Consider the following 24,728-nt stretch of genomic DNA (forward strand, 5'->3'; position numbering starts at 1 on the left):
CTGCCTACCATGCCTAAAGCTTTGCCTCCCTCTGATGTCCAGAATGTTGTTGATAAGTTCAAAAAAGGCCTTCACTACTCAGAAATTCACTCTCAAACTGGTGTCAGTACTGGAATGATTAGCAGGATAAGGGCAATGCACTTTCCTGAGCTCCCCAAGCACTCTGGTGGCCACCCTTCTAAGCTCTCACCAACCAATATTTGCCATGCCACCCACTTGTTGACTGGCCCTGCCCCCACAACCCCATGCCTAGTTGCTCAAGAGATCTCTAGCACAAATGGGGTCCCTGTCTCAAGCCTTAATGTGCATTGGGCAGTGCAGAAAGCTGGTGTGGTACCTTTTGTCAAGCCCAAAAAGCCAGCTATGACAAAGGAACATATCAAGGCATGCTATGAATTTGCTATGGCACACCAGCACTGGACAATTGATGACTGGAAGAGGATCCAATGGTCAAATGAGACCAAGTTCAACAGATTTGGGTCAGATGGGCACCACTATGCCTATAAAGGGTTGGCTAGGCACCTCAGCCCCACCAGATCATCAAAACACCACAAGCATGGAGGAGGCCATATCATGATTAGGGCATGCATGGGATGGGAAGGCTCTGGTCTTATGTGCAAGATAGATGGGTCTCTCACTGCTACCCCCCAAATTTTGGCTTGGGCCAGCATGCAACCACTTGTACTGGTCATGTGACTGTGTCCAGGACAGTTGGACATGGAGAAGGTCATATTTAAGCAAGACAATGCAAGCTCCCACAAGGCCCATGTTGTAAAGGACTGGTTCCAAGAGAATGGCTTAGAGGTCTTTGAGTGGCCTGCTAACTCCCCAGACCTCAATCCAATTGAAAACCTTTGGGATCAAGTCAAGAGGGAACTTTATAGCTATGAAACCCCTGCAAGTGGGATGTTGGAATCATGGGAGAGGGTGCAGGAGATTTAGGACAAATGTAGTGCCCAGAAGTGCCAGGATTTGATAGAGGGTATGCCTAGGAGGATTCAGGCTTGGATCAAAGCCAGAGGTGGCCCCACCAAGTATTGATATTTGCTTGACTTGTATATCCTGTAGTCCATTGTTCAAAACTGTTCACAGATATTGTTCCATTGTTCTGAATGTATCTTCATCAAATCTCATTTAAACTGAATAAGATAAATTGTGTTAAACAGAGAAGATACTACCAGGTTTGCCAGATTAACTTCAAATTTATCATGTGACAATTGATTGAGTAACAACTGAAACAGTACAAAAGTTCCAATGCTGTGAACAGTTTTGAACAGCACTGTCAGAGACTTATGGTCAACATGGCTGGACTTAGTGATATTCTCTAAGTCCAGGTCACATGACCTCCCCCCCTCAGGACCCCCAATTATTGTGGAGGAGGCATCATCCAGTTTCTGGACATTGGCGCTTATTTTCAGCCAATCAGCATCAAGAATCCTGGAATCCTGTGATCTGATTGGCTGAAAATAAGCGCCAATGTCCGGGAACTGGATGATGCCTCCTCCACAATAATTGGGGGTCCTCCCCCCTCCAGTCCTTTATCAAATACTATACTAAACTACTACGGATTTGAGGTGGGGGGGGGATGACATATTCTCTTCTATAATAATATATTATTCAGACCTTGCCTGCAGGCTCCCTTAACATTGGCCCATGGCTAGGGGGGCAGGGGGAGTGCAACATCTCCCAGCAACTTATATTATTAATATATCACTGTGCATCATATATACTATATATATCTTTGACAGTGGGTATATATGGTAATAACCCATCCAGATATGGGTTATGACAACAACCTGGTCAAAAAGGATACTCCCTGGAAATGGGACACTAAGGAATAGGAGGCCTTCCAGGGGCTGAAGGATGCTCTCACCAATGTCCCCGTCCTGTGCCATGCCAACCCTACAAAGCCCTATTTCCTTGAGGCAGATGCATCTGGTGCTGCCTTAGGATCTATTCTAAGCCAACATCAGGAGGATGGCTGCCTACACCCCTTAGGGTTCCTGTCAGAATCTTTCAAGGGAGCCAAACAGAATTATGACATGCATGACAAAGAACTACTTGCAATCATGCGTTCATTTGAGTACTGGCATATATTCCTAGAAGGGACAGCACATCCAATCACTGTCTTCACCAACCACCAGAACCTTGAGTACTGGAAGGAGTCCCACACCTTTAATTGCCACCACACACAATGGCACCTACTGCTTGCTGGGTATAATTTACAAATTGTATACCACCCCAGCAAACAATCCAGTAAACCAGATGCACTGTCCTGACAATCCAATCATGCCAATGTTCCACCTGCCAACCAAACCATGCTACCCAACCCTGTCTTTGCCAACGTTGCACTAGCCCTACCCAAGAAAGAGTTACAATGCTGCACAGAGTCCAGCCTGGACCAGGACAAGTCCCTGGAGGAGATCCTCAAGTTCCTGCAAAACAAATCCAAAGCCCTGCCATCCATCAAATGGGCATTTAAGGATTACCAAATGGAAGCTGGATTGTTGTTCTACCAGGGAAGGATTGTGGTACTGGACATAGGAACCTTCCAAACAGATCTACTCTGTATATTCCACAACAGCCCCCTGGCCAGTCACCCAGGGAGACAATGTACCCTAGAACTGGTGACACAAAACTACTATTGGCCAGGTATCAGGGCCAACACCTATTGGCATGTAGATTCCTGCAAGATCTGTCAACGCATCTGCAAGCCTAGATACGCCTCCATTCCACCACAGCCCCTTGAATTACCTACTAGGCCATGGCAACACATCTCTTACAACATGATTGTTGACTTACCCAAGGATGGTAATAGCAATTCCATACTAGTCATAGTGGATAGCTTTACCAAGTACATAATTCTGGTAGAATGTTCCAAGAAACTTAAGGCCCTGGAACTAGCCAATCTATTCCTGAGACATGTATGGAAGAAATATGGAATGCCTGAAAAAACAGTATTGGACTGCAGACAAGTATTCAATAACAAATTCCTGAAGGCCTTGTACCCACGCCTAGGAATAGACCCCCATTACTCATCTGCTTATCACCCCCAAAGCAATGGGCAAACAGAACATGTAAACCCATCTGTCAAACATTTCCTGAGGGCGTATTTGGGCATCAACCAGAAAGACTGGGCAAAATGGCTCCCAATGGTGGAATTTGCATACAACAATGCAGTACACAGTGCAACCAGCAAAACCCCTGTCAGAGTCTGACCAACAAAGAATGGGATATATGCCTAAAGAGGCAGTGCTGGCTTTGGGGATAAGCAGAAGACTGCAACCAACATCTTAGAGAGAGATTTTACTTGCCAAATATGGCACAAGACCCCTTAGAGTAGAGCAGGAGAGTGGGGAGGGTAGTCAGTAGATTGACAGGAGGTCAAGTTCTGGTCTGAATGCCAGAACTCTCCCTTCATTATATACATCATACAGAACAAGGGAACTGTAAGGTACAAAAGAGAACAATGGAAGACATACTACAAAGGTATGGGTAACTAAGAGAACAATAGAACAATGCAACTAAGGACATATGGTAACTAAGTAACCAGAGGACAAAGCTAACAGGCTAAATAAAGGGACCATTCACATTCCATGTTGATTGCTCTGCCAGGGGAGTTGTTGTAGACACACTTATACCCAGGGAATTTATCCCCATTTTCTCAAATTTAAACAAAGACAATTGGACAACATTTTCAATCACATGACTTTGGCACTTATACCACATGCTAAGCGCCAAGCCATGTCCCCATCCATGATTAATCAGCATACATAGCCACCTCCATCTATGACATCACCATGACACGTCAGTGACATGTATGCATGAGTAAGGCCAACTGCAGAGCGGGGTTCTTATTGGACTACATATTTGATATATTGTATTTGTAATTAGTAGATACTCAGGAATATATAAGGAGGCCAACCAACCACGGTAAACACCCAGGTCAATTACCTCTTGTTGCATCCCCACTTTGTACAAGGGCCTTACTGCCCAGTAACCACTTAGTTTACATTGTCTACACCACCTTAAGCAGCCTCTCTGTTGTACTTACATAGATTGCCATTGCCCTTACGGCCTTGGTTACCGTAGTATAGCTGGTTGTTGTCATAGGTGACTTGCACACCGCCTTAAGCGGTTTACACTTAGATACATCTGGCCGCAAGCACCCACCTCCTTGACATCCTTACAGACGTCTAGGACAGGAGTCCTGCATGGCCTGTGGTCATGTTGGGAACATCCCCTGGTCCATATAATTCGTAAATTTTAGATAAAAAGATAATAGAATAATAGGGTATCTGTGTTCATGCCTCTTGGGTCATGACAACCCCCTTCAAAGCCCTGCATGGGTGGGAACCCACTCTGACCCCAAGTAATGTTCCCACAGATGTCCCAGAAGCAGATGAACTGGCATCTCAAATGGAAGCTCAGTGGAGGGAAATCAAATCTGCACTCCAGCAATCCAAGTCAAGGATGGTAGCCAGCAAGGAAGGGGATCCATTGGAATTCAAGGTTGGAGAAGAAGTCTGGCTAGATGCCAAAAACCTTAAACTCAAAACATTAAGCCCCAAACTTACCAAATAACAAGTAGGGCCATTTAAGGTTATTGAGAAAATCTCTGATTGTGCTTACCACTTGGAACTACCACCATCTATGCAAGTACATAATGTCTTCTATGTGGGACTATTGTCCAAAGTCAAAAGGGATAAAAACCAGAACTTCCAGAAGAGACCACTGCCTGTTATCATTGACGGCAAGGAAGAATACAAAATAGAAGGGATCACAGACACAGGAGAATGCAATGGGAAATGGTACTTCAGAGTTAAATGGAAGGGATATTGGTCTGAAGAAAACACATGGGAACCTTGGGAAAACTTAAAAAATGCCAAAAGTTTTTTTTAGAAAAATACAAAAAAGAAATGAAAAAGAAGGCCTTTTGAGGGGGGGCAGTGTTGTAGACACACTTGATACCAGGGAATTTATTCCCATTTTCTTGAATTTAAACAAAGTAGATCAGACTACATTTTCAACCACATGACTTTGGCGCTTACATCACACACTAAGCGCCAAGCCACGTCCTCATCTGCGCTTAATCAGCATATGTAGCCACCTCCACCTATGACATCATCATGACACATCAGTGACACATATGCATGAGTAAGGCCAACTGTGGAGCAGGGTTCTGTTGTAGACACAATCAATACCACAGAATTTATTCCAATTTTCTCAATTTTAAACAAAATTAAACAGACAACATTTTCAATCACGTGACCTTGGCACTTATATCATACTCTAAGCGCCAAGCCACATCCCCATCTGTGCTTAGTCAGCATATGTAGCCACCTCCACCTATGACATCATTATGACATGTCAGTGACATGTATGCATGAATAAGACCAACTGCAGAACGGGGTTCTTATTGGATTAGGTATTTGATATCATGTATTAGTAATTAGCCAAACTGTAGAATATATAAGGAGGCCAACCAACCATGGTAACACCCAGGTCAATTACCTCTTGTTGCATCCCACAATTGTACAAGGCCTTACAGCCAGAACACTAAGTATTTACAACACCTTAAGCATCAACTCCACTGTACATATGTAGCTAGCCATTGCCTTTAAGGCCTTGGTCATTGTAGTTTTGTAGCTAGACATTGTTGGGTAGAACCTTGCCGCCTTAAGTGGTATATTTGTATTAGTCACACAGCCACAAGCGCCTGCACCCTTGATGTCCTTACAGACATCTAGGACACTAGGTAATTGACCTTAAGTTGGTTGCAAACTGTGCCTACCAGCACCACCCACACCTAACCCAACAAGAAGAAGGACTCCTGTACTAGCACAAGGGAAATACCGGAGATTGGGATTGCCTTTTGCTGTCAATAATCAAACCAGCATCATCCCCTCCTAGTACCAAATTGCTATAAGGCAGACAGTCCCTATTGCCTGCATACCCTGGTTGCCACACCTTTTACCAGCAGACCTAGACAGCCAATACACCCACTTGCAGAGATTGGGTTCTACATCACGCCTGCCCATGGCTGTGATTAGTAACTCCTACTGTTCAACGCTAGGTTGTTTGACGCAAGGTCTTAGCAATCAAGTAATAAAGTGCTCATAAGTCCTGATATAGGCACCTACCCCCTTACACCATTACCATTACCTCCCGCACTCCCCCTTGATCTTCATCCCAAGCAACCGCCCACGCTGGACACTCATTCCTGCACATCCAATGGCAACCCGCTCCAGGCCGCCCTCTCAAGCCTGCTCCCCTGTCAATCAAGGACAGCTGGAATCCCTACTTCTGCCAGCCTCCCCTGAGCTTGGCAAAGTCTCTCTTGAGCAGGTCATCTGCCTCCTGTGGGGATTACAATCCCAAATCAACTGCCTTGAGCAGACCCTCTTGGAACAAAGTGAAATTAATCAAGAGGTTTGCACCAACATTGAGAACATCTCCCAAGTGGTCAATGTTGTCAAGGATGGGCCTGCCCAGCTCCAACTCCCCCAGGGTCCCCACACCCCAGAAGATCAAAAACCCCCTGCAGTTGAGGAAACTCCCTGGGCCACGCCCAAAGCCAAGCCTATTGGCAAGGCTCAACCCTTCCTTGGGGCCCCAGCCCCTATCATCTCTACAGGGGCCCCTAGGTGCAACCCCCTTACCCTGTTCAACCCTTACCCCTCCTCTTCCTTCCCTTTGGGACCAGCTCCAGCCACCCAAGGACCTCCACCAGCACCTGTCATCACCCTGGCGCCTGTCATCACCCTGGCGCAGCCTCCAGCCCCCTCCACTGTAAAAGTGGATCACCCCAATGCCTTCAAAGGCAAAATTGGCTTGGAGGCCAAGCAATGGCTCACCTGTATGTTGGCCTGGGTACGCCTTAACCAAAGGCAATTCCCAACAGACTTGGAGGTCCTCTCTTTCCTCCTCATGAATATGACAGAGGCTGGCAGAGCCTGGGCTCACCCCCACCTGGACCAATCAGGGTCCCACTGTGCACTCATCCAAACTGTGGATGAATTCAAAATTGAGTTCCTGGCCACCTTTGGCAACCCAGATGCTACCCAAGCAGCGGAGCAGAAGATCACTTCCCTCACCCAGACCAGCACTTGTGCCAAATATATTACTAAGTTCCGCATGCTGCAAATGGAACTTGATTGGAACAATGCTGCACTCTGCGGCCAATTTGCACGTGGACTTCACTGGGAGGTCCAAAGACAAATTGCCATGAGAGAGAGGCAACCCCGTACTCTGAGGGAGCTGCAAGACGCTGCCCTCATCATTGACAATGCCCTTTGTGAGGAGCAAGCCAGCCACCCGCAGCAGGGTAATAAGCCTGGCAAAACCTCAACCACCCCCCAACCAGGGGGCAAGCACCAGCCAACAGGCCACAAAAACCAGTTCCCTTTCCTCCAATCCCAATTACATCTTGGAGGAAGAACACAATTGCCGCCGCACAGAAGGCCTCTGCGTGAAATGAGGCAAGGCCAGTCACAGGTTTGCCAAGTGTAGAACCAGCTGGAAGGCTACCCCTAAGGAGGATAAAGGGAAAGCCAAGGAAACCACCAAATTGGGCAAAGACTCCAAGTACCAATTGGGAAAAGAGTAAGGGTACCTGCTGCCACGCGCAAGGACCCCAAGGACTCTGGGCTTATCAAAATTTGTAATATATCAAATAGTAACAATAGAATCTCCCCTCTGTTTACAATTTCCATTAAGCCAGAGAAACAAGCAGAACCATTAGAAGTCCTGATAGATTCAGGTGCCACATCCTCATTCCTTCATCCCTGCACTGTGGAGTTACTCTGCCTCCCACTCATTGATCTCCCTAAACCATGCACTGTCACTATGCTTGATGGGTCAAGCCCCCAGGCTGGCAAAATCTGGAAGAAGGCATCACTGTCCTTCACCTATGATGGCAAAAAGATGACGGAAACATTCCTCATCTGTAACACCAGAAATCACTCAGCTATCCTAGGTTTGAAATGGTTAGACGCCCACAACCCAGAAATTGATTGGAACTCCTGTACCCTAACCTTCCCTCACATGCCACTGGAACAAGTAGCCATTGCCAAAGAAGAGGAAGCCAACAAAAACCCCCTTGAAGGAGTACCCTCCAAGTACCATTGATATGCCAAGGTATTCAGAGAGGAAGAACTCAACAAGCTTCCACCACACTGGCATTACAATATTGGGATAGAGCTTATGGAAGAAGGACCTCTTTATTTGCCCCTATACAGCATGACCAACACTGAATCCGCCACACTCAAGCATTGGCTCAGGGACAAACTCAAAGCAGGAAAAATCCACCCAAGCAAGTCTTCTATCAGCTCTCCTGTAATGTTTGTACCTAAGAAGGATGGTTCCCGTTGCTTGGTTGTAGACTACTGTTGCCTAAACAACCAGACAAAGAAAAATGTCTACCCCTTACCTTGTCCAGATGACCTCATGGCCCAGCTCTGTGGCACCAAGATCTTCACCAAGTTAGACCTAAGATGGGGATACAATAACGTCCATGTTAAGGAAGGCAATGAATGGAAAACGGCATTCTGCACCAAGTATGGCCTCTACAAATCCCTGGTTATGACTTTTGGTTTAACAAATGCCCCTGCCGCCTTTCAACACTTCATGAACAAGTTGTTTAAAGATCTATTGGATGTATGCATCATCATTTACCTTGATGATATCCTAATCTACTCAAAGGATGATGCATCCCACACACAACATGTACACAAAGTCCTGAAACGGCTAATGGAGAATCAACTGTTCTGTAAGGCCTCTAAATGCACCTTCCATGTCACATTGGTGGAATATTTGGGAATCATTGTCTTGGATAAAGGGTTCAGTCTGGATAAACTCAAAATCCAGGCAGTACAGGAATGGCCAAGGCCCACTAAGGTAAAGGAGGTTCAATCACTCCTAGGGTTTGCCAACTTCTTGCACTGTTTTGTTGCCAATTTCAGCCACATGGCCAGGCCACTACATAACCTGGTCAAGAAGGATACACTTTGGAAATGGGACTCTAGAGAACAAGAGGCCTTCCAGGGACTGAAAGATGCCATCACAAACGCCCTGGTCCTCTGTCATGCCGACCCATCAAAGCCTTATTTCCTGGAAACAGATGCATCTAGCGCAGCCCTTGGGTCCATCCTTAGCCAACAACAGGAGGATGGACACTTACATCCCCTGGGTTTCCTATCAGAGTCATTCAAGGGAGCCAAACAGAATTACAACACCCATGACAAGGAACTCCTGGCCATCATTAGATTGTTTGAGTATTGGCAAATATTCCTAGAAGGAACTCTGCATCCCATTACCATATTCACCAACCATTGCAACCTGGAGTACTGGAAGGAATCCCAAATGTTCAACTGTTGCCATGCTAGATGGCATCTGTTATTAGCTGGATATAATTTCCAAATTGTGTACAGGCCCAGCAAGCAGTCATGTCATAACCCATATCTAGAGGGGTTATTACCATATATATCCACTGTCAAAGATATATATAGTATATATGATGCACAGTGATATATTAAAAATATAAGTTGCTGGGGGACGTTGCACTCCCCCTGCCCCCCTAGCTGCGGGCCAATGTTAATGCCTGTGGGCAAGGTCTGAATATTATATTATTATAGAAGAGATTATGTCATCCCCCCCACCTCAAATCTGTAGTAGTTTAGTATAGTATTTGATAAAGGACTGGAGGGGGGGAGGTCATGTGACCTGGACTTAGAGAATATCACTAAGTCCAGCCATGTCAACCATAAGTCTCTTATATGTGGGAACCTGGGGGTTCTGAGTGCATAAGTGCGAGTATATGCGTGTTTCCGGTGGCCGTAGTGTGTACCATGAGTGCCCTGGTATGTGAATAGAGGGCACAATAGGGGTGTGGCTCATGACAAGTCAGGGAAACCCAATGCACTTTCCCAACAATCAGACCACACCAACATTCCACCAGAACCCCAGTCCATGCTACCAGACCCTGTATTTGCCAACATTGCCCTAGTCACACCAGAAAAAGAGCTGCAGCACCAGATTGAGTTATCTCTGGACCAAGACAAGTCCCTGGAGGAGATCCTACAATTCCTCCAGAATGAATCCAAAGCACCCCCATCCATAAAGCACGCATTCAAAGACTATGAGATGGAAGCAGGGTTACTGTTCTACCAAGGAAGGATTGTGGTTCCAGATGTCAGGACCTTACAAACAGACCTACTGCGCATTTACCATGACAGCCCTTTGGCAGGACATCCTGGAAGGCAACAGACCCTGGAATTAATATCACATGTCTACTACTGGCCAGGCATCCACGCTGACACATATTGGCATGTGGACTCTTGCAAACCTTGCCAATGGATCCAGAGGCCAAAGTACTCTTTGATACCTCCTCAACCCCTTGAACTTCCCACCAGGCCCTGGCAACACATATCTTATGACATGATTGTAGACTTGCCTAAAGACAGTAACAACAACTCCATTCTAGTCATTGTGGACAGCTTTACCAAGTACGTCATCTTGGTGGAATGTTCCAAGAAGCTCAAAGCACCGGCACTGGCAGACTTATTCCTACAGCACGTGTGGAAATGCTATGGCATGCCTGAGAAAACAGTCTCAGATTGTGGAAGGGTCTTCAACAACAAATTCCTTAAGGCATTGTACCAGCGCCTAGGAATAGATCCCCACTTCTCTTTGGCTTACCACCCTCAAAGCAATGGCCAGACAGAACAAGTAAACCCCACAGTCAAACATTTCTTACAGGCTTACTTGGGAATTAATCAGAAGGACTAGGTCAAATGGTTACCTATGGCAGAATTTGCCTATAATAACGCAGTACATAGCAGCACTGGCAGATCCCTGTTCAAGGCACTATATGGATGGGAACCTTCCCTCACCCCAAGTAACATTCCAACAGATGTCCCAGAAGCAGATGATATGGCCACACAAATGGAAGTGCAATGGCAAGAGATCAAGGCTGCACTCCGGCAATCCAAGACACGCATGGTAGCCAGGGAATCAGGAGAACCACTGGAATTCAAAATCAGAGAAGAGGCCTGGCTAGATGCCAAAAATGTGAAACTAAAGACCCTGAGTCCAAAGTTAACCAAGCTATGCCTAGGCCCCTTCAAAATAATTGAGAAAATCTCTGATTGAGTGTACCATCTAGAACTCCCGCCATTCATGAAAATCCACAACATCTTCTATGTGGGACTACTGTCTAAAGTCAAGAGGGACAAGAAACACGCCTTTGAAAACCACCCACCACCAGTTACTGTGGACGGAGAAGAGGAATATGAGGTCAAAGGTATAACAGATGCTGAGGAGAGAAACGGGAAATGGTTCTTCCAGGTCAAATGGAAGGGTTATGTCCTAGACGTCTGTAAGGACGTTGAGGGCGCGGGTGCTTGTGGCCGTGTGAGAATACAGGTGGTGCCGCTTAAGGCAACAAGGGCTACCCTACAACGTCTAACTACTAAACTACAATGACCAAGGCCGTAAGGGCAATGGCTAGCTACGTATGTAAGGTGGTGTCAACGCTTAAGGCGTGTATGTAATGCTAAGTAATCTGGCTGTAAGGCCTCATACAAGTGGGGATGTGACAAGAGGTAATTGACCTGGGTGTTACCATGGTTGGTTGGCCTCCTTATATATTACAGAGCTACCTAATTACAAATACAACTATATGCAATACCGTATCAAATAAGAACCCCAATCCGCAGTTGGCCTTACTCATGTATACGTGTCACTGACGTGTCATAGTGATGTCATCAGGTGGAGGTGGCTACGTATGCTGAGGTAAGCGTGGATGGGGACGTGGCTTGGCGCTTAGCGTATGATATAAGCGCCGAAGTCACGTGATCGAAAATGTTGTCTGTTTGCCTTCGTTTAAATTCGAGAAAATGGGAATAAATTCCCTGGTATTGGCTATGTCTACGACACTGCCCCCCCTCTAAGGGCCTTGGCAGCGCCGAGGGCCTTCTTTTTCATGTCTTTTTCGTATTTTTGTAAGATTTTTTTGGCATTTTTTAAGTTTTCTTGGGGTTCCCACGTGTTTTCCTTGGATCCGTACCCCTTCCATTTGACTCAGAAAAACCACTTTCCATTCCTTTCTTCAGCATTGGTGATCCCTTCCACCTTGTATTCTTCTTCTCTGTCCACAGTGACTGGTGGAGGGCAATTCTCAAAGGCGCGCTTCTCATCCCTTTTGACCTTAGATAGGAGTCCTACATAGAACACGTTGTGGATCTGCATTGTTGGGGGGAGTTCTAGGCGGTAAGCCCGGTCGGAGATTTTCTCAATAACCTTGAATGGCCCCAGGCGTTGTTCCGTTAGCTTGGGGCTCAAGGTTTTGAGGTTGACATTCTTGGCGTCTAGCCAAGCCTCTTCTCCAATCTCAAACTCTGTTGGGCTTCCACTTTCCCCGGCCATCATTTGTTGTTTAGATTGCCAGAGTGCCAACTCCACTTCCTTCCACTGAGCCTCCATTGTCTGGGCCAGATTGTCTGCTTCTGGCACGTCTGTTGGTACGTTCAAAGGGGTTAAGGTAGGCTCCCATCCATACAAGGCCTTGAAAGGGGTCTTGCCCATGCTGCTATGTACGGCATTGTTGTACGCAAACTCTGCCATTGGGAGCCATCTGGTCCAGTCCCTTTGGTTTACCCCTGAGTAAGCCCTGAGGAAGTGTTTGATGGAGGGATTGACGCGTTCCATTTGTCCGTTGCTCTGGGGGTGATAGGCGGAAGAGAAGTGTGGGTCAATGCCAAGGCGTTTATACAGGGCCCTTAAGAACTTGTTGTTGAAGACTCTTCCTCTGTTGGATATGGTTTTTTCCGGCATGCCATGGCGCTTCCATACGTTTTCCAGGAATAGTTCTGCTAACTTGGGTGCCTTGAGTTTTTTGGAGCATTTTACAAATATCCTGTACTTTGTGAAGCTGTTGACAATTACCAGGATTGAGTTGTTGCTTCCATCCTTTGGTAGATCTACTATCATGTTGTAAGACACATGCTGCCAGGGTCTAACAGGGACTTCAAGAGGCTGAGGGGGAATAGACGCATATTTAGGTTTCCTGATCCATTGGCATATTTTGCAGGAATCCACATGCCAGTACGTATCAGCGCGGATGCCGGGCCAGTAGTAGTTCCTTGATACTAGCTCTAGAGCGTGCTGTCTTCCCGGATGTCCTGCCAAGGGGCTGTTGTGAAATATACGTAGTAGATCCATCCTTAATGTTCCAACGTCAGGGACCACAATCTTTCCTTGGTAGAAGAGTAGGCCAGCCTCCATTTCATAATCCTTAAACGCGCGTTTGATGGAAGGAGGCGTGTCGTAGACACAATCGATACCAGGGAATTTATTCCCATTTTCTCGAATTTAAACGAAGATGAACGGACTAGATTTTCAATCACGTGACTTCGGCGCTTATATCATACGCTAAGCGCCGAGCCACGTCCCCTTCCGCGCTTAATCAGCATACGTAGCCACCTCCACCTATGACGTCATCATGACACGTCAGTGACACGTATGCATGAGTAAGGCCAACTGCGGAGCGGGGTTCTTATTTGATACAGTATTTGATTTAGTACATTTGTAATTAGCTAGCTTGTGGAATATATAAGGAGGCACACCGACCATGGTAACACCCAGGTCGATTACCTCTTGTCGCACTCCAAACATTGTACGAGGCCTTACAGCCAGCAATTACTAGTTACACGCCTTAAGCGTCGCCCTCACTGTACTTACGTAGCTCGCCGCCGCCTTACAGCGCGTGGTCATTGTAGTTTAGTAGTTAGACGTTGTAGGGTAGAAGCTCGCCGCCTTAAGCGGTACACTGTATTAGTCACACGGCCACAAGCGCCCGCGCCCTCGACGTCCTTACAGACGTCTAGGACACTAGGTAATCGACCTTAAGTCGGTTGCAAACCGTGCCTACCAGCACACCCACTCAGCTCAACAACGAGAAGGCCCCTAGTACTAGCACGAGGGAAATCAGGTGATCGGGATTGCCTTTCGCTGTCAATAATCAAACCAGCGTCGTCCCCACCTAGTACCGAATTGCTACAAGGCTAACGGGTTCTAATCGTCCGCATACCATCGGTCACCGCACCCTTCGTTAGCGACCCTAGACAGCCAATCCACCCGCTTGCAGAAGCACTGCCCCGCATCACGCCCGTCCACGGCAGCTGATCAGGGTAAGAACTGTCCAACGCTAGGCCGGTTGAGGCAAGGGTTTAGCGTATACATACGATAAAGCGCTCATAAGTCCTGATATAGGCACCCACTAGTTCCCCACACACTTCCCACCATTACCTCCCGCACTCCCCCTCGTTCTTCTTCCCGGGCATCTACCCACGCTGGCCGGTCATATCCAACACATCCCATGGCAACCCGCTCCCGGCCACCCTCTCGAGCCCGCTCCCCTATTGATCAGGGAGAGTTGGGACCCTTCCTTCCGCCAGCCTCCCCTGAGCTCGGCAAAGTATCACTCAAACGGGTCATCCGCCTCCTTTGGGGGCTCCAATCCCAAGTTGACCGCATCGAGCGGACCCTCTCGGAACAAGCTGAAGTTAGTCGAGAGGTTCGAACCAACGTTGAGAACATCTCGCAAACCGTTGATACTGTCAAGGATGGGCTTGCCCAGCTCCAACAATCCCGGGGTCCCCACACCCCAGAAGAACGAAAACCTCCCGCGGTCGAGGAAACTCCCAGGGCCGCGCCCAAAGCCGAGCCTATTGGCAAGGCTCAACCCTTCCTCGGGGCCCCAGCCCCCATCATCTCCACAGGGGCCCCCAGGCGCGACCCCCTATCATTATTCAACCCCTATCCCTCATTGTCCTTCCCTTCGGGACCGGCTCCAACAGCCCCCAAGGACCTCCACCAGCGCCTATCGTCACCTTGGCGCAACCTCCAGCCCCCTCCACTGTAAAGGTGGACCACCCAGACGCCTTCAAAGGCAAAATTGGCTCGGAGGCCAAACAATGGCTAACACGCATGTTAGCCTGGGTACGCCTCAACCAAAGGCAATTCCCCTTGGACCTGGAGGTCCTTAGCTTCCTCCTCATGAACATGGAAGACGCAGCCGGGGCCTGGGCCCATCCCCACCTGGACCAACTAGGGTCCCATCGCGCGCTCATCCAAACCGTGGATGAGTTCAAAGTCGAATTCCTGGCCGCCTTTGGCAACCCAGATGCAACCAGAGCAGCGGAGCGGAAAATCACTTCCCTCACCCAAACCAGCACATGTGCTGAATATATCACTAAGTTCCGCACGCTGCAAATGGAACTCGACTGGAACGACGCCGCACTTCGCGGCCAATTCGCGCGAGGACTTCACTGGGAGGTCCGCCAACAAATTGCCACGAGGGAGAGGCAACCCCGTACCTTGAGGGAGCTGCAAGACGCTGCCCTCATTATTGACAACGCCCTCCGCGAGGAGAGAGCCAGCCACCCGCAGCAGGGTAATAAGTCTGGCAAATCTTCTACCACCCCCAACCGGGGGGCGAGTACTGGCCAACAGGCCACCAAAACCGGTCCCCTCTCCTCCGACCCCAACTATGTCTCGGAGGAAGAACGCAACCGCCGCTGCGTAGAAGGTCTCTGTGTCAAATGCGGTAAACCAGGGCATAAATTTGCCAAATGCAGGACCGGATGGAAGGCCACCCCCAAGGAGGATAAGGGGAAGGCCAAGGAAACCGCCAAAATTGGCAAAGAATCTGGACCCAAATCGGGAAAAGATTAAGGGTACCTGCTGCCGCGCGCAAGGACCCCAAGGACTCTGGTTTTGTCTCGGAAATATGTAACATATCGAATAGCCACAATAGAATCTCTCCTCTTTTTACTATTTCCATCAAACCAGAGAAGCAAGCGGAACACTTAGAAGTCCTGATAGACTCAGGCGCTACCTCATCCTTCCTACACCCCCGTACAGCGGAACTACTCCGCCTCCCACTAATAGACCTCCCACAACCACGCACTGTTACTATGCTCGATGGGTCGAGCCCCCAGGCTGGAAAGATTTGGAAAAAGGCCCACCTAACCTTCCTATTTGATGGCAAACGCATGACGGAAACCTTCCTGATTTGCAATACCGGATCACACGCTGCCATCTTAGGAATTAAATGGTTAGAGAACCACAACCCCGAAATCGATTGGAACACGCGCACCCTCTCATTCCCTCACACGCCCCCGGAACACGTAGCCATTGCCAAAGAGGAAGAAGCGGACAAGAATCCTCTTGAAGGAGTACCCCCCGAGTACCATCAATATGCCAAGGTATTTGGGGAAGAAGAATTCAATAAGCTTCCTCCCCACCGGCACTATGACATTGGGATTGAACTTACCAAAGAAGGCCCCCTCAATTCGCCCCTTTATAGTATGACAGACGCCGAGTCCGCCACACTCAAGGACTGGCTCAGGGACGAGTTGAAAGCCGGGAAAATCCGCCCAAGCAAATCTTCTATCAGTTCCCCTGTGATGTTTGTTCCCAAGAAGGATGGTTCCCGTCGCTTGGTTGTCGACTATCGTCGCCTTAACAACAGGACAAAGAAAAATGTGTACCCGTTACCCCGTCCAGATGACCTCATGGCCCAGCTCCGTGGTGCCAAGGTCTTCACTAAGCTAGATCTAAGATGGGGTTACAACAATGTCCGTGTCAAGGAGGGTGACGAATGGAAAACTGCCTTCCGCACCAAGTATGGATTGTATGAATCCCTAGTCATGACGTTTGGTCTAACCAATGCCCCCGCCGCCTTTCAACATTTCATGAACGAACTGTTCAAAGACTTGCTTGATGTATGCGTCATCATTTACCTTGATGACATCCTAATCTACTCCAAGGATGACGCGTCACACACTCAGCACGTTCATGAGGTCCTACGCCGGTTAATGGAAAACCAGTTGTTCTGCAAGGCTTCCAAACGTACCTTCCACGTTACCTCGGTGGAGTACCTAGGGATCATTGTATTGGATAAGGGATTTAGCCTGGATAAGCTCAAAATCCAGGCAGTCCAGGAATGGCCAACGCCAACCAAAGTCAAGGAAGTCCAATCTTTCCTAGGGTTTGCTAATTTCTTGCGCCGATTTGTTGCCAACTTTAGTCACACGGCTAGACCCTTACATAACCTGGTCAAAAAGGATACGCCTTGGAAATGGGATACAAAGGAACAGGAAGCATTCCAAGGACTAAAAGATGCCATCACCAACGCCCCCGTGTTATGCCACGCAGACCCTACCAAGCCTTACTTCCTCGAAACAGACGCGTCTGGTGCTGCCCTGGGTTCTATACTTAGCCAACGCCAAGAAGATGGGCGCCTCCATCCGCTCGGTTTCCTATCCGAATCCTTCAAGGGAGCTGAGCAGAACTATGACACACACAATAAGGAGCTCCTGGCAATTATCCGTTCCTTTGAGTATTGGCGTATATTCCTGGAAGGCACTGCACACCCCATTACTGTCTTTACGGATCACCGCAACTTGGAATACTGGAAAGAGTCCCGGACATTCAACCGGCGTCACGCACGTTGGCATTTACTTCTTGCCGGGTACAATTTCCAAATAGTCTATTGTCCAGGGAAACAATCCGGGAAGCCGGACGCCCTTTCACGCCGCTCAGACCATGCCGATATACCTCCTGCCAACCAGACCATGCTCCCCAACCCTGTCTTTGCCAACGTAGCGCTAGTCACACCTGAGAAGGAACTCCAGCGCCAAATTGAGGCCAGCCTAGACCAAGACGAATCCCTGGAAGAAATATTGCAATTCCTCCAGAACAAGTCCAGGGCACCCCCATCCATCAAACGAGCATTCAAGGATTACGAGATGGAGGCCGGGCTACTCTTTTACCAAGGACGAATCGTGGTCCCTGATGTCGGAACCCTGAGAACAGACCTACTACGCATATTCCACGATAGCCCACTAGCTGGCCACCCAGGCAGACAACGGACATTAGAATTAGTGTCCAGGAACTATTACTGGCCCGGTATCCGTGCTGACACCTATTGGCATGTTGATTCATGTGAAACCTGCCAACGGATCCGGAAACCCAAGTACGCCTCCATCCCGCCGCAGCCGCTTGAACTCCCCGTTAGGCCCTGGCAACACGTGTCTTACGACATGATAGTAGACCTGCCCAAGGACGGGACCAATGACTCTATCTTGGTCATAGTCGACAGCTTCACAAAGTATGGGATTTTTGTCAAATGTTCCAAGAAGCTGAAGGCACCCGAACTAGCGGACTTATTCTTGGAACACGTATGGAAACGGCACGGTATGCCGGAAAAGACAGTCTCAGATAGGGGAAGGGTATTCAATAACAAGTTCCTTAAGGCACTGTACAAACGCCTAGGCATTGACCCGCACTTCTTGTCGGCTTATCATCCACAAAGCGACGGTCAAACCGAGCGGGTCAACCCCTCCATCGAACATTTCCTAAGGGCCTACTCGGGAGTTAACCAAAGGGACTGGACCAAATGGCTCCCTATGGCGGAATTTGCATACAATAATGCCGTACACAGCAGCACAGGCAAAACCCCCTTCAAGGCCCTTTATGGTTGGGAACCTACCTTAACCCCATCAAACGTGCCAACCGATGTCCCTGAAGCAGACGATCTTGCCCAAACTATGGAAGCTCAGTGGAAAGAAGTGGAATCAGCACTCCGGCAATCCAAACAACGTATGACAGCCGGAGAGGAGGGAAGCCCAGCGGAATTTGAAATTGGAGAAGAAGCTTGGCTAGACGCCAAGAATGTCAACCTCAAAACACTGAGTCCCAAACTAACGGAGCAACGCTTGGGACCCTTCAAAGTAATTGAGAAAATCTCCGACCGAGCTTACCGCCTGGAACTTCCCCCAACTATGCGAATCCACAACGTCTTCTATGTAGGACTTCTGTCTAAAGTCAAAAGGGACAGTAAACGTACCTTTGAAAATTGTCCCCCACCTGTCACCGTGGACGGAGAAGAAGAATACGAGGTAGAAGGGATCACCGATGCTGAAGAAAGGAATGGAAAATGGTTCTTCCGAGTCAAATGGAAGGGATACGGGTCCGAGGAAAACACATGGGAGCCCCGAGAAAACTTAAAAAATGCCGAAAAAATTTTAGAAAAATACGAAAAAGAGATGAAAAAGAAGGCCCTCGGCGCTGCCAAGGCCCTTAGAGGGGGGGCAGTGTCGTAGACACAATCGATACCAGGGAATTTATTCCCATTTTCTCGAATTTAAACGAAGATGAACGGACTAGATTTTCAATCACGTGACTTCGGCGCTTATATCATACGCTAAGCGCCAAGCCACGTCCCCTTCCGCGCTTAATCAGCATACGTAGCCACCTCCACCTATGACGTCATCATGACACGTCAGTGACACGTATGCATGAGTAAGGCCAACTGCGGAGCGGGGTTCTTATTTGATACAGTATTTGATTTAGTACATTTGTAATTAGCTAGCTTGTGGAATATATAAGGAGGCACACCGACCATGGTAACACCCAGGTCGATTACCTCTTGTTGCACTCCAAACATTGTACGAGGCCTTACAGCCAGCAATTACTAGTTACACGCCTTAAGCGTCGCCCTCACTGTACTTACGTAGCTCGCCGCCGCCTTACAGCGCGTGGTCATTGTAGTTTAGTAGTTAGACGTTGTAGGGTAGAAGCTCGCCGCCTTAAGCGGTACACTGTATTAGTCACACGGCCACAAGCGCCCGCGCCCTCGACGTCCTTACAGACGTCTAGGACAAGGCGCTTTGGACTTGTTCTGCAGGAATTGGAGGATTTCCTCCAGGGACTTGTCTTGATCTAGGGATGACTCAATCTGTTGTTGCAGCTCCTTCTCTGGTGTAACTAAGGCTACGTTGGCAAATATGGGATTAGGAAGCATGGTCTGGGCGGCGGGCAGAATGTTGGCATGGTCCAAACGGCGTGAGAGGGCGTCTGGCTTTCCCAATTGCTTTCCTGGGCGGTAGACAATTTGGAAGTTATAACCTGCTAACAGCAAGTGCCATCTAGCGTGGCAACAGTTGAACGTTTGGGACTCCTTCCAGTACTCCAGGTTGCAGTGATTGGTGAACACGGTGACAGGGTGAACAGTTCCTTCCAAGAAGATACGCCAGTACTTGAAGGAGCAAATGATAGCCAAAAGTTCCTTATCATGGGTGTTGTAGTTCTGCTTGGCACCCTTGAATGACTCAGATAGAAAACCTAGCGGATGGAGGCGGCCGTCTTCCTGACGTTGGCTGAGTATGGAACCTAAGGCTGCGCCTGACGCATCTGTTTCTAGGAAGTAGGGTTTTGTTGGATCTGCATGACAGAGAACTGGTGCGTTGGTGATTGCATCCTTTAGTCCTTGGAAGGCTTCCTGTTCTTTGTTACCCCAATCCCAGGGCGTGTCTTTCTTGACCAGGTTATGCAATGGCCTGGCCATGTGGCTAAAGTTGGCAACAAATCAACGGAGGAAGTTGGCAAACCCTAAGAATGATTGGACTTCTTTAACCTTTGTGGGGACCAGCCATTCTTGTACTGCCTGAATCTTGAGCTTATCCAGGCTAAAACCCTTATCCAAGACAATGATTCCCAGGTATTCCACAGAAGTGACGTGGAATGTACACTTTGATGCCTTACAAAACAGTTGGTTATCCAATAGCCGCTGCAGGACTTCATGAACATGTTGCGTGTGAGTTGTGTCATCCTTTGAGTAGATCAGGATGTCATCAAGGTAAATGATGACGCAAACGTCTAACAGATCTTTAAACAATTTGTTCATGAAATGTTGGAAGGCAGCGGGGGCGTTGGTTAAGCCAAAGGTCATGACTAGGGACTCATATAGGCTGTACTTAGTGCGGAAGGCCGTTTTCCATTTGTTGCCTTCTTTTACCTGGACGTTGTTATATCCCCAACGTAGATCTAGTTTAGTGAAGATTTTGGCACCACAGAGCTGGGCCATAAGATCATCAGGACGGGGCAGCGGGCATACATTCTTCTTGGTCCGGTTGTTAAGGCAGCGGTAGTCAACAACCAATTGGCGGGAGCCATCCTTTTTGGGTACAAACATGATGGGGGAACTAATGGATGATTTACTGGGACGGATTTTCCCAGCCTTGAGTTTGTCCCTGAGCCAGTCCTTGAGCGTGGCAGATTTGGCGTCAGTCATGCTATAGAGGGGCAAATTCAAAGGTCCTTCTTCTGTGAGTTCAATTCCAATGTCATAATGCCAGTGAGGAGGAAGTTTGTTGAATTCTTCTTCCCCAAATACCTTGGCGTATTGATGGTACTCAGAGGGTACTCCTTCAAGAGGGTTCTTATCTGCTTCCTCTTCCTCAGCAATGGCCACGTGTTTGGGGGTTGTGTGAGGGAAGGTAAGGGTGCGCGTATTCCAATCAATATCTGGGTTGTGGGCCTCCAACCATTTCAATCCCAAAATAGCAGCATGAGAACCGGTATTACATATAAGGAAGGTCTCTGTTATTTTCTTGCCATCAAGGGAGAAGGTCAGGACTGCCTTCTTCCAGATTTTGCCAGCCTGGGGGCTCAACCCATCAAGCATAGTGACAATACGGGGTATAGGGAGATCAATGAGTGGAAGGCGGAGTAGTTCCGCAGTACGGGGGTGTAGGAAGGATGATGTGGCGCCTGAATCAATCAGGACTTCTAATGATTCCACTTGTTTTTCTGGCTATATTGGAATTGTGAAAAGGGGTGCAATTCTATTGGTACTAGATATATTACAGAATTCCAAACGTAAGCCAGAGTCCTTGGGGTCCTTGCGCGCGGCAGCAGGTACCCTTACTCTTTTCCCAATTGGTACTTGGAGTCTTTGCCAGTCTTGGCGGTTTCCTTGGCTTTCCCCTTATCCTCCCTGGGGGTAGCCTTCCAGCCGGTCCTGCATTTGGCAAACTTATGCCCTGCTTTGCCGCATTTCACACAGAGACCTTCTGTGCGGCGGTGGTTGCGTTCCTCTTCCAAGACGTAGTTGGGATTGGAGGAGAGGGGACCGGTTTTTGTGGCCTGTTGGCCGGTACTTGCCCCCCGGTTGGGGGTGGAAGAAGTTTTACCAGGCTTACTACCCTGTTGTGGGTGGCTGGCTTGCTCCTTGCAGAGGGTGTTGTCAATGATGAGGGCAGCGTCTTGTAGCTCCCTCAGGGTTCAGGGTTGCCTTTCCCTCGTGGCAATCTGTCTTTGGACCTCCCAGTGAAGTCCTTGCGCAAATTGGCCGCGGAGCGCGGCGTTGTTCCAGTTGAGTTCCATCTGCAGCGTGCGGAACTTAGTAATATATTCAGCACAAGTGCTGGTTTGAGTGAGGGAAGTGATTTTCCGCTCTGCTGCTCTGGTTGCATCTGGGTTGCCAAAAGCAGCCAGGAATTTGTTCTTGAACTCATCCACGGTTTGGATGAGTGTGCAATGGGACCCTAGTTGGTCCAGGTGGGGATGGGCCCAGGCCCCTGCCGCTTCCTCCATGTTCATGAGAAGGAAGCTGAGGACCTCCAGGTCCAAGGGGAACTGCCTCTGGTTGAGGCAAACCCAGGCCAACATGCGTGTTAGCCATTGTTTGGCCTCTGACCCTATTTTGCCTTTGAAGGCATCTGGGTGGTCCACCTTTACAGTGGAGGGGACTGGAGGCTGCGCCGGGGTGACAATAGGCGCTGGTGGAGGTCCTTGGGGGGCTGGAGCCGGTCCCAAAGGGAAGGAGGAGGAAGGGTATGGGTTGAATAATGAGAGGGGGTTGCGCCGGGGAGCCCCTGTGGAGATGATGGGGGCTGGGGCCCCAAGGAAGGGTTGAGCCTTGCCAATAGGCTTGGCTTTGGGCGCAGCCCTGGGAGTTTCCTTGACCGCAGGGGGTTTTTGTTCTTCTGGGGTGTGGGGACCCTGGGTGTGCTGGAGCTGGGCAAGCCCATCCTTGACAGTATCAACCGTTTGCAAGATGTTCTCAACATTGGTTCAAACCTCTCGGCTAACTTTGGCTTGTTCCGAGAGGGCCCGCTTGATGCGGTCAACCTGGGATTGGAGTCCCCAGAGGAGGCGGATGACCCGCTCGAGAGATATTTTGCCAAGCTCAGGGGAGGCTGGCGGAAAGAGGGGTTCCAGCTGTCCCTGATTGACAGGGGAGCGGGCTCGAGAGGGTGGCCGGGAACAGGTTGCCATTGGGTGTGTGGGGTAAGACCGGCCAGCGTGGGTGGATGCCCGGGAAGAAGAACAAGGGGGAGTACAGGAGGTAATGGTGGAGAGTGTGGTGGGGACTAGTAGGTGCCTATATCAGGACTTATGAGTGCTTTGTTACTCAATTGCTAAGACCTTGCGTCAAACAACCTAGCGTTGAACAGTAGGAATTACTAATCACAGCCGTGGGCGGGCGTGATGTAGAACCCAATTTCTGCAAGCAGGTGTATTGGCTGTCTAGGTCCGCTGGTAAAAGGTGCGGCAACCGGGGTATGCGGGCAATAGGGAATTCCTGCCTTATAGCAATTTGGTACTAGGAGGGGACAACACTGGTTTGATTATTAACAGCAAAAGGCGATCCCAATCTCCGGTATTTCCCTTGTGCTAGTACAGGGTTCCTTCTTGTTGTTGGGCTAAGTGTGGTGGGTGCTGGTAGGCACGGTTTGCAACCAACTTCAGGTCAATTACCTAGTGTCCTAGACGTCTGTAAGGATGTCAAGGGCGCGGGTGCTTGTGGCTGTGTGAGAATACAGGTGGTGCCGCTTAAGTCAACAAGGTCTACCCTATGACGTCTAACTACTAAACTACAATGACCAAGGCCGTAAGGGCAATGGCTAGCTACGTATGTAAGGTGGTGTCAACGCTTAAGGCATGTATGTAATGCTAAGTAATCTGGCTGTAAGGCCTTGTACAAGTGGGGATGTGACAAGAGGTAATCAACCTGGGTGTTACCATGGTCCGTTGGCCTCCTTATATATTACAGAGCTACCTAATTACAAATACAACTATATGCAATACCATATCAAATAAGAACCCTGATCCGCAGTTGGCCTTACTCATGTATACGTGTCACTGATGTGTCATAGTGATGTCATCAGGTGGAGGTGGCTACGTATGCTGAGGTAAGCGTGGATGGGGATGTGGCTTGGCGCTTAGCGTATGATATAAGCGCCGAAGTCACGTGATCAAAAATGTTGTCCGTTTGCCTTTGTTTAAATTCGAGAAAATGGGGATAAATTCCCTGGTATTGACTGTGTCTACAACAGCTGGACTTAGTGATATTCTCTAAGTCCAGGTCACATGACCTCCCCCCCTCCAGTCCTTTATCAAATACTATACTAAACTACTACAGATTTGAGGTGGGGGGGGATGACATAATCTCTTCTATAATAATATATTATTCAGACCTTGCCTGCAGGCATTAACATTGGCCCGCGGCTAGGGGGGCGGGGGGAGTGCAACGTCCCCCAGCAACTTATATTATTAATATATCACTGTGCATCATATATACTATATATATCTTTGACAGTGGATATATATGGTAATAACCCCTCCAGATATGGGTTACAACACCCAGGTCAATTACCTCTTGTTGCATCCCCCCATTGTACAAGGACCTTAGGTCCAGTAAATACTTAGTTTACTAGTTCCACGTTGCCTTAAGCGGCTTCCCAGTTGTATTTAGGTAGCTTCCCATTGCCATATAGGCCTGGACACTGTAGTATAGTTGGTTGTTGTTGTAGGTAGCTTAACCGTTGCCTTAAGCAACTCTTACTTAGTTCCATACGGCCGCAAGCGCCCTCCTC

General features: G+C 48.6%; 8 protein-coding genes across 8 annotated transcripts; 5 read left to right on the forward strand and 3 right to left on the reverse strand.

Annotated features, from left to right (window-relative positions):
- Positions 1-9: 9 nt before the first annotated feature.
- RhiXN_12080 (Transposase) lies at positions 10-2,279 on the forward strand (the record flags this gene model as incomplete). Its single annotated transcript, XM_043331895.1, has 3 exons — positions 10-681; positions 712-927; positions 1,842-2,279. The coding sequence occupies 3 exons, from the start codon at positions 10-12 to the stop codon at positions 2,277-2,279; spliced, it is 1,326 nt and encodes a 441-aa protein (XP_043186656.1).
- Positions 2,280-2,318: 39 nt separating this feature from the next.
- Positions 2,319-4,584, forward strand: RhiXN_12081 (integrase core domain protein; the record flags this gene model as incomplete). The annotated part of the gene is made up of 2 exons (XM_043331896.1): positions 2,319-3,206; positions 4,294-4,584. The coding sequence occupies 2 exons, from the start codon at positions 2,319-2,321 to the stop codon at positions 4,582-4,584; spliced, it is 1,179 nt and encodes a 392-aa protein (XP_043186657.1).
- A 1,650-nt stretch (positions 4,585-6,234) lies between these two features.
- RhiXN_12082 (Retrotransposable element Tf2 protein) lies at positions 6,235-11,484 on the forward strand (the record flags this gene model as incomplete). Its single annotated transcript, XM_043331897.1, has 7 exons — positions 6,235-7,497; positions 7,526-7,605; positions 7,689-8,120; positions 8,148-9,373; positions 9,908-10,728; positions 10,789-11,089; positions 11,165-11,484. The coding sequence occupies 7 exons, from the start codon at positions 6,235-6,237 to the stop codon at positions 11,482-11,484; spliced, it is 4,443 nt and encodes a 1,480-aa protein (XP_043186658.1).
- A 597-nt stretch (positions 11,485-12,081) lies between these two features.
- On the reverse strand, positions 12,082-13,284 carry RhiXN_12083 (Retrotransposable element Tf2 protein; the record flags this gene model as incomplete). The annotated part of the gene is made up of 1 exon (XM_043331898.1): positions 12,082-13,284. The coding sequence occupies one exon, from the start codon at positions 13,282-13,284 to the stop codon at positions 12,082-12,084; it is 1,203 nt and encodes a 400-aa protein (XP_043186659.1).
- A 1,093-nt stretch (positions 13,285-14,377) lies between these two features.
- RhiXN_12084 (Retrotransposon-derived protein PEG10) lies at positions 14,378-15,735 on the forward strand (the record flags this gene model as incomplete). Its single annotated transcript, XM_043331899.1, has 2 exons — positions 14,378-14,829; positions 14,859-15,735. The coding sequence occupies 2 exons, from the start codon at positions 14,378-14,380 to the stop codon at positions 15,733-15,735; spliced, it is 1,329 nt and encodes a 442-aa protein (XP_043186660.1).
- A 242-nt stretch (positions 15,736-15,977) lies between these two features.
- On the forward strand, positions 15,978-19,169 carry RhiXN_12085 (Retrotransposable element Tf2 protein; the record flags this gene model as incomplete). The annotated part of the gene is made up of 1 exon (XM_043331900.1): positions 15,978-19,169. One exon carries the CDS (start codon positions 15,978-15,980, stop codon positions 19,167-19,169), a length of 3,192 nt encoding a protein of 1,063 aa, XP_043186661.1.
- Positions 19,170-19,711: 542 nt separating this feature from the next.
- Positions 19,712-20,413, reverse strand: RhiXN_12086 (uncharacterized protein; the record flags this gene model as incomplete). Its single annotated transcript, XM_043331901.1, has 1 exon — positions 19,712-20,413. One exon carries the CDS (start codon positions 20,411-20,413, stop codon positions 19,712-19,714), a length of 702 nt encoding a protein of 233 aa, XP_043186662.1.
- Positions 20,414-20,434: 21 nt separating this feature from the next.
- Positions 20,435-23,127, reverse strand: RhiXN_12087 (Retrotransposable element Tf2 protein; the record flags this gene model as incomplete). The annotated part of the gene is made up of 5 exons (XM_043331902.1): positions 20,435-21,661; positions 21,715-21,748; positions 21,776-22,119; positions 22,171-22,881; positions 22,930-23,127. The coding sequence occupies 5 exons, from the start codon at positions 23,125-23,127 to the stop codon at positions 20,435-20,437; spliced, it is 2,514 nt and encodes an 837-aa protein (XP_043186663.1).
- Between the last annotated feature and the right edge of the window lie 1,601 nt (positions 23,128-24,728).

The sequence above is a fragment of the Rhizoctonia solani genome, chromosome 15 (assembly GCF_016906535.1).
Source record: "Rhizoctonia solani chromosome 15, complete sequence".
NCBI classification, from domain to species: domain Eukaryota; kingdom Fungi; phylum Basidiomycota; class Agaricomycetes; order Cantharellales; family Ceratobasidiaceae; genus Rhizoctonia; species Rhizoctonia solani.